This window comes from Sinocyclocheilus grahami, unplaced genomic scaffold (assembly GCF_001515645.1).
Source record: "Sinocyclocheilus grahami isolate Dianchi unplaced genomic scaffold, SAMN03320097.WGS_v1.1 scaffold730.1, whole genome shotgun sequence".
Lineage (NCBI taxonomy): Eukaryota > Metazoa > Chordata > Actinopteri > Cypriniformes > Cyprinidae > Sinocyclocheilus > Sinocyclocheilus grahami.
This window is the reverse complement of record NW_015505909.1, coordinates 129,622-139,153: the sequence shown is the minus strand read 5'-3', so window position 1 is coordinate 139,153 and position 9,532 is coordinate 129,622. Positions and strand designations below refer to the sequence as shown.

The following is a 9,532-nucleotide window of genomic DNA, read 5'->3' as shown; positions in this document are numbered from 1 at the left end:
GAGGGCGGATGAAGAGGCAGTACGGAGGCGGGCGGAGTATGGAGCGCGCCACGATCTGGTGAGCTCGTCTTGGACCTCCGGAAAGAATGGAGAGGTACGCTGACGAGGGGCCTGTCGGCGCCCCGGCAGGAACCATTCGTCCAGACGGCTGCGAGAGGGCTCCTCTGGAGGGGACCACTCTAAACCCAGCTCTTCGACTGCCTTGGAGAGGATATGGAGAAGCTCGGTATCCATCCCGTCTTTGGTGGCGCTGGGCGCGGATGATGGCGAGGGGGTGGGGTCATTTTCTGAGCCCAACAGCTCCTCTGCATCCGATGCTGCCAGTGACATGCTGTCATCGAGCAGCTCATCTCCACTTCCCCCGAATGAAATCAGGTCGCTCGTATCAGCAGAGGGACGCTGATCAGACCGGGAGAAAAGGACGGGTGAACACACGAGGCACGCGGGATCTGGGCCGGCGTGAGCTCGCTCGTGGCCGATCGCTCGACCCCTTTTCCCCGCTGTTTTTTCCTCACAGGTCCCTGGGAGGAAGAAAACGGGAGGGCGCGGGGGGTGGAGTCTCTCTCTGAAAAGAAAGCGATCCGTGAGCGGAGAGAGGCGAGACTAAAACTCTCACAATGAGAGCAAATAGCTCCCGTGAGCGCAGCTTCTGCATGCAGGAAACGCACTTCTTGTGGCCGTCATCGGCATGCAGGGGAGACCTGCATGAGCCGCAATAACGGTGCGGCATTTGCAACAACGCCGCTGCTCTTTTAGAAGCTCTTTGAAGTCGCCGGATGGCGGCAGGGGAACCGGACTGGAACTGCTGCGTCGCTGAAGAAGCGGAGAAGCAGGTCAGCCGAGCTGAGAGGTCCCGATTCCAGCTGCGAAGGCGTGTCAACGGCGAACGGCTTCGGATCAGCTTGAGACGTAGAGTCGTCGCTGAAGGAGAAAAAAATCTGAGAATCCTGTGGCGAGCCCTCGCTTACATAGCCAGATGCCCTGCCCATTCTGGCGGGCTTCGTCGCCATAGGCTCGTGCAGCTCCGCTGCCGCGCCATTGGGTCCTTTTTTAAGCCCTGCACGAACCAATGGCCGTGCAGTTTCACTGCGTGAATGAAATAGGCTTCAGTTCAGGAGAAAAAAGGCTTTTTCCATATGCGTCTTAAGCAAGACGCAGTACGAGTGAAGTATCGAAAGGGAACTATCATGTTACTGTTTTACAGATCAGCTACTGAATTTATATGTTATGGTTTTACAATATGGTTTGGAAATTTGACTGTTAAACTTAGGTCACAACTTCAAAATGTGGTTAGAAGAGCTGGAAAAATAATTGGTATGTTGTCTCCACTTTCTCTTCAGGACATTTTTGAGAGGTCTGTTAGGAAGCAGAGTCTTAAAATTATTGGTGACCCAAGCCATATTCTCCATAAGGAGTATGAGCTGATGCCCTTGGGCAGGAGATATAGGGTTCCAATCTGTAAGCTGAAAAGAAACACATTTTCTCTAATTCCATTATCTGTCAAATTATTGAGTAAGTGATTGAAATTGTTGTGTGGGTGAGGGTAATGTGATGGGTAACATTTAATGTTGGTGTATTACTAGGATTGTATAGGAATTATATATGTTTTGGAATGGTGTAAATATTTTTTTTTTTTTGTATGTTTGATCTGCTCTCCCGGTTGCCTAAGACAAATTTCTCCTAAGGGAGACAATAAAAGAGAAACTTAACTTAAGCTGGAGCTTCACACGTCTTTCTGCTGTCAGATCTTGACTGGTTTTTATCAAGTAAACTATAGAATAACTGCAGTAATATCTCCAGATGAACACTTACTGGACTGAAGCAGCTTGGCTTTACTTATTCAGATATCTTTCTTTTTTTTTTTAAATCATGTTAAAATGATTTTGTGTAATGTTTGTTTGTCTCAATCATCATCATGCAGTATTGTATTGCATCATATGTTCTGAAACTGCAGTGCTTTGATCATCAAACTATGCATTTAAATCTCATTTTACAAAAACAGATTACTGGAGATATAGAGCGACGACTGATATTTATATAATTTTATGTCAGTATCTGCTATATATACGGTTATAAAGACCTCATTGATTAACATTATAAGCAGCAGAATTTCATTATATAAATATCAGCATCTGCACCAAATTGCATATTTTTGCTCAGTTTGAGTCTCTGAATAAAACTCATGTTATAACACTCTTAAAAGTGTTCAGCTTAATTGTAGAGTCAGGAGGAGGATAACAAATGATCATGAAAAACTAAATGATGAAGGAAACCTTGAACAGCATTACTGCTTCATGGGACAGAACAAACTGCCAGGAAAGTAGAAGAGACGGAGAATAAGAACGAGTGGAGAACATTGGATTACATAAGCACTGGGATGACAAGCATCTGAATGCCGAGTCTGTGTTTACTGTAATCTGACAGTCTAAACATTCACACAGCGTGTGTATCCTGCAGCCTTTGATTGGTCTGAGAAAGAGACAGAAATGTCAGAAATCCCTTAAAGACATCTGTGCCCGCAGCACCGGCGGTGTGATGAGGCAGAGCTTGTGACTGGTGAATAAAGTGGATCGCCCAGGCGGCGGGTCAGACCGCTCCATTCAGCCCAGCACAAGCAGCCTTTATATGGCCGAGAGCAGCTGCAGCCTCTGATGACAGTAGACCACACAAACACACACAACATACTCAGATCAGCCATTCAAAGAGGGACAGATGAGTGCTGCAGACAGAACAGGGTGTTGTGAAACCACTGTCAGATGACACGAGAACAAAAAGATCAGCCAGATGTACAGGAACACACACAAACCTCTACAGGGTCAGTGATTTCAGCTTAAGCCACTAATGAAGCAGTGCCAGTGGTAAAGAAAGTAGTGTGACAAAACAATTAGTATACTTTAATATACTACTATTGTACAGTAGAATGTGCTTCAATTTTGGGGGAAAAAATTTATGGATTTCAAAGGGCCCTACATTGCTTAATGTTTTATTTTGAAAATGAAACAAAGCCTTACATTTCTATTTGTTGTTGTGTCGCTTCATACTCATATGGGTTAATTTGACGATACCGTGGAACATTAGCCGAGACAGATCCTAACTGGGCTTGAATAGTTGAGGCAGTCCTGGGAGAGCCTAGGAAAAGCACTTCAGTTTAGATTCCCTTGCTATACAGGCTTTAATGTTCTCCAAAGATTCAAACCATACTCGCAACAGTACCATTACTGCCAGGGTTTATTGGAGAGTAACTGAGTATCATCGGCATATCAAGGCGAAACAGCTGAAATTAAATTTCTGAAACACTGAGCTCAGGAGAAACATATAGCGTGTAAACAGCAGAGGTACTAAAACAGAGCCCTGAGGAACCCCGCAGTCTAGGAGGGCTGAAGGCAAAAAAAATTCCTCTACCTGCACTGCAAAATTCCTACCACTTAATTAGGAGGCGAACTATAGTTATAGCTATGCCCTGAACACCAACACAGTTCTGTTATCGATCTAGAACAACTGTATGGTCAATGGTGTCAAATGTTGCACTCTGATCCAATAATACCAAAATGGCACAGACCTGGATCAAGAGAAAGGAGAATGTCTAAAGCCAGACGAAAGCAATCAAGAAGGATAAATTAGGTACGATATGAATACAACTGCTGTAATTGTCAATGGCAACTTCGAGAGTCTATAATTGGCCAATACCGCAAGATCAATATGTGCTTTTTTAGGTAAAGGTTTCAGAACTGCATGTTTTAAAAAAATGAAAACGTTACGGTACCAGGTTTGTTTAAGTACCGGTGGTACCGAGTACCCGATCAACCCGGTTCTTGATGCGCTATCCAAAAGGTGCACAGATGCGCTCTCTTCATAAAAGCACTGAGACGTGGCGACATCAATACGAGGAAACACACCAAACTAACAAAACACTTTAAAGACACCCAGATCAAATGAAAGAGTTCAAGCAGGTAAGTTTCATTTTAACTTTTAATATTTAGATCTTGTGTTTCCTATATATTGATTTATTTGTGGTGCCCGCCACAATATCAAAACTGACCGCCACAAATAGATTTTCCAAAAGGCTTTGACTTCGTTGAATAAACATGAGCACTGCACATGTCACAGTCGAAACCCGCTGCGGGTGTTTTTATATCACTGTATTTCTGAAGGAAACCGACTGTCTTCAGAAAATTATGGATGTCATTTTCATTTCATCTTGCCTGTAATGCCTGAGCAGCGTTTGTGAGCGGAGCGCTGCTTTGTGTACAGTGCTACCGGGGAAACCTTGATCTCTGCCGCTCTACAAGCGCCTCCTGCTGGCAGAGAATGAGTTTGCATATATATGCCGCCACAAATAGAGTGCAAGTCTGTGGGAAACAATGCTTCTGTTATGAATATTATTCAAGTATTTAAATTTATTTTTACACACCAGAGGCTTTTAAATGAATTGTGAATCTAAAATATGCGTGTTAGAGAATGTACACATGGTTAACATTGTTTGTGTCATATCAGTCAGAAGTTCTGGGCTTTTTTTTTTTAAACTAACTTAGTTGTTATTCTTGGCTGAATAGCTTTAGGTTTTCAAAAGCCCTTTAAAATTAAATATGTACACAGTTTGGATTAAATGAATGTAGTCAAATTTTTTAATTAGCATGTTTTTGTGTTTTGCTTTGGTACCGAGAACCGTGGATTTTCACTGGTATTGGTACCGAATACTGAAATTTTGGTACCGTGACAACACTAGTGTTCACTATATAAAACACAAATCTTTACAGAGGCATTTGGGAAAGACAGCCAAACTATAGCTTGAGCATTTCACTTTTGCAACATGTTCACTAAGATGGGATGATGATACTGGTTGAAAGTGGTCAAAGCAACCTTATACTGATGGAGAAGAAAAGTTTGACGTCAAAACAGAAGCCTTCATTTTCTGTATTTACTGAATAAAAAATTGGAGGAACTTTTGACAGGATTCAGATGAGCAGCCAAAGTATGATATATAACAGACGATGGTTTTAAACAATATTTTCAGGCTATTTGCATTTTCTGAAATTACTATATGACGTTTGATTTTAAATTCCACATGAATTCTGGAGTGTATCATTTTTCCATCACTGTATTCAGGTTTACAGACAGTGTGCAGTGTCATTTACCACCAGGTGGGTAGAGGTCTTATCCTTAAAGTCTCAGTCACAAATAGGAAATCTAATGCTTATGTAAAAAAAGTCACATAAGACAAACAATTTGTTTGATTTCGACCTTGCAATCATTAACGCCAACTTAATGGTTAGTGGCTCAGAGGATATTACAGATGAAGAACAGTATCTGAATGAATGAAGTATCTCACAGTTGCTGCAGTGAGTTTCTGTACCCTGAGCAGGGTGACAAGATGAAAACTAATGTATCAGAATGAGGGACTCGTCATCAGCAATGCCTGATTGTTGACTGAGCACACAACAATGTGATCCACAATGGACATAGCGAGAACGGTGAGCGATTCTGTTTGTAAACTCCAGTTGAGAGCCAATATGAAGACTTTAGACAGTAAAGATTCAATGTAGAATAGTAAAAGCCCATAGTTCTTCTCCCACTACTAGTAGGTAGCTATGTTTTGCTAGTAGCTTGTTTAGTGTGGTGAATGACTTAATCAAAAGGGCAGACTTTAGCTTTACTACTTCAAATTAAGAGAGGAAAAAGGAGCTTCACTAACACTGATAATAATGTGAATGTGAAACCAGTTGAATCCCCGTTCAGACACACCACAGAAAGCCCTGACAGAAGGTATTACCAGCTTAAAGAGAGAACGCCTACTTTCTTAAATGCAGTGTTAATTTAGTTGACGAATCATTTTCGCCAACGACATTTTTTCACCGACGACAATGAGACTATAACGAACTAAAACTCTTTTTGAATGACAAACACTATGACGAAAATTTATTGACATTTTCGCCAATGAATAAAAACGAGACGAAAATGTTAGGGAGGGACGATTTGGGATGAGATTCATTCAGAAGGAATCTGCTGCGTGGTTCGGAGGCTAGATGCGTACATATGAACCGGCGGGACATAAGCTAACATACAATTGCTGCACGTCGCATAAAACGTTAAAAAATGTCAATATGTGGGAGTAAGAGAAGAGCAGACATATGGATACATCTGACGACGCAAGAGAGAACTCAGTTCGGTCCGGTTTTCTGAGCGCAGACACTGAAGCACACACACAGAAAGCGCCTCTTACAGCGTGCGATTACTCTTTCACATCACATTAATGGAGAATTACACACAAAATTATGTTGAATTGTCTGTTTTGACGAGTATTCACGTAAACACAGTTGATTACGTCTTAGCGTGTATCAGTACATTGCATCCATTGCAGCTGTGCATTCGGCAACAAAAGAAAGACAGAAAATCACGCACTGCTCTTGACTGAAAAAGATGAATCAAGTTATTTACAGAAATAAATAATATGGTAAACAAGTTGCTATAAAGAATGCATAATTAGCCTAAATAACCATTGATATTTCTTTAAAAAGAAGACCATGTTCTTGTTCTTTATGAGAAGTGGTTTTATTTCATTTTAACATAAAGGCATGTTGTGTGTCACCGCAGCTAAATCGGTGTCTATCATGATAAAACCTTTATATCAAACCTATATAATGAGTTTTGAAATGTTAGAGAAATGCTTAATAAATGCATTACACTGTAACTAAACCCATTAGATTTTAGCCGACTAAATTTACTGTAGATTTAGTCAACTAAAATCGTATGATATTTAGTCGACTAAAACTAAAAACAATTAATATGACTAAAATATGACTAAAACTAAATGGCATTTTAGTCAAAAGACTATGACTAAAACTAAATCAAAATTTGCTGTCAAAATGAACACTGCTTAAATGGATAAAACGGAAACCATTCGATATTCAGAACATCCTGAGAAGAACAGGATCTGGATGGATGAATCGTACTCTATAAATCACCAAGCTCAAAAAGTGAGGTGTACTGAAACAGGTGGAGAGAACGTGAGTGGCGCACCTGAAGCCGATCTGGTTGATGTGGTCCGTCTCCAGCAGCATCTTCCACAGCAGACACAGGAAGAGAGGCGGCGAGCCCTGCATGGAGAAGTGTGTGATAATGTCGTTCTCAACGGTCATAGACTTCCACTTCCTGTACTCCTCCTCCACGTTCTTCTTCAGGTTAAAGCGGCTCTCCTGTGGAACGTTATTCTGCTTGAAGAACGCCTGGGAAATTAACACGAGAGAAGTGAAGTTACTACGAACCTGATTGAAGGCCCACCAAGAACTATACAGACATCTATAACAATAACTATATTAGCATCCATCCACACATCACAGATGATAACAATTCTGTTTATTATAAGTGTGCACTGCAGCTTTAAATGCTCCAGCTCTCTAAAGTCGATCAGCTGGAAAAATCATGCTAAAAGTGATTCCAATGATATTGTTCCTCTGTGTCGTTATCGTTATAGTTGTGCCGTGGAACGTCTTTGGTGTTAAGCATCATTGAGGAATCATAGGGAATCATAGGGAAAGCGCATCTATTAGCTTTGCAAGTCTTCAATTTGCTGTGTCAGACACAGTGACAGGATAAATGAGGCTATTCAGTGCTAACAAACATCTGTTTGACACAGAGGATCCTTTACTGTGTTTATACATGTCTCTGGGAGTATATGATAACTGCAAATTTAATTGAATGCAGCAGAAGTACCATATGAGCACTATAAAGTAATAACATAATCCCAACATAAACCAAGTCCTCATGTTCCCTATTCAGAAAGCTTTTAAACAACAGAAGATTCCTCGGTGGATGTCCAGAAGCACTCCATTTCTTACCCATGTTACAGATCCAAAAATCATGAGAAATGACATTGGGTATAAAGAAAATAGAGCCAATTTTACAGTTCAATTTCCTAATCACGGTGCCTCCAGAGCCAAAAATATACTATATATGAATATACTAATTAGGGCTGTCAGCATTAATGTGTGCAAGTAATTCAAAATCATCCATCCATCCAGTGTGAAATTAATTGCCAACTAATGACGTTTACACATTAAAATGAATTGTGCTCTGTCAGTTTTGCCAATAAAAAATTCTGAAATAGTTTTATATAATTATTATAGTTCCAATTTGAACACTTGGTAGTCTATTATAATACCTAAAACAGGATACATGGTGTGTGACATTAATTGCAATTAAAGTGTGAGAATAATCATCGCTCTGATACTAAAACTGGGTTTTATGTATTGGCTAAATTTTGTCATTAGCAGGTTACGCATTGTACAGCTGCAGTCAGATTTTTTTTAAGACCATGCATACTATGTATGCATTAGTCTGTGCATGAGCCTAGAATTATAGTGTCAAACTCTTTCAGTGTGCATGTTTTGACTGCCTTTTGAGTTCGTACATGCGGTCAAATGGAGTACACATTCAAAGGAGAGCATAACTTTGTGCAAAAAGTATATATTGGGCTAGAACGATGTACCAAGTATTTACTGAACCAAACCCATGAACTGTAATAGATTCAACTAAAAGATTAGTTCAGCCAAAAACGAAAACTAGCTAAAAATGTGCTCACCCTCAGGCCATCCAAGATGTAGGTGAGTTTGTTTCTTTATTTAGCATTGCTCTGAAGATTCAGTGAATGAGCTGTCAGACTGATTCAGGCAGGTGATTTGTGAGTGCAAGACTGACTCATTAAAAAAAGATGACTTTGTAATCACTGGTTTATGTCTATTGTTGTATGCAAGTAGTGAAGACAAGGCAACACCAAGTGCTGTAGTCCAATCATTGTTTATTAATTGCAGTTGCAAGTCCTTCATGATATTACATTGAGAGTGCAAGATCTCAAGCCAGATGAAGTCTCCTGTTTTTACCAGTAGGTGTGAGAAACACTGTACAGTTATGAGTGTGTGTGTGTGTGAGTGAGAGAGAGAGAGAGAGAGAGAGAGTGTGTGTGTGTGTGTGTGTGTGTGTGAGAGAGAGAGAGAGAGAGAGAGAGAGAGAGAGAGAGAGAGAGAGAGAGAAATAAAGCACTCTTAAATTGAAATTGAATTGAGAGAGAGTGTGTGTGTGTGTGTGTGAGAGAGAGAGAGAGAGAGAGAGTGTGTGTGTGTGTGTGTGTGTGTACACGTTTTTGTGACAAATGAGGACACAAATTTGTATAATGACAAAGGTATGACGTAGGTATTACAAGGAGAAGGTGACTTATAAGGACATTACACCATGTCCCCATTTTTCAAAATGCTTATAAATCACACACAGTGAGTTTTTTTTGAGAAAGTAAGGGTAGTTTCCTGGGAGGGGTAGGTTTAGGTGTAGGGTTGGTGTAGGGTGAAAGCACATACAGTTTGTACAGTATAAAAACCATTACACCTATGGAATGTCCCCAACAATTCATAAAAACAAACGTGTGTGTGTGTGAGTGAGTGAGAGAGAGTGAGTGTGTTTGAGTCTGTGTGTGCGTGTGAGTGAGTCTGTGTGTGTGTGTGTGTGTGTGTGTGTGTGTGTGTGTGTGCGTGCATGCGGGTGA

General features: G+C 40.8%; 1 protein-coding gene across 1 annotated transcript in view; it reads right to left on the bottom strand.

The window, feature by feature from the left end:
- The window catches only part of med23 (mediator complex subunit 23), a gene marked incomplete at its 3' end in the record, with an annotated part of 54,066 nt that overhangs the window by 19,506 nt on the left and 25,028 nt on the right, over nt 1-9,532 (bottom strand). The window contains exon 16 of the mRNA XM_016244662.1: nt 7,018-7,223. Coding sequence (XP_016100148.1) covers nt 7,018-7,223 — 206 coding nt within the window. The remainder of the gene's footprint in view (nt 1-7,017; nt 7,224-9,532) is intronic.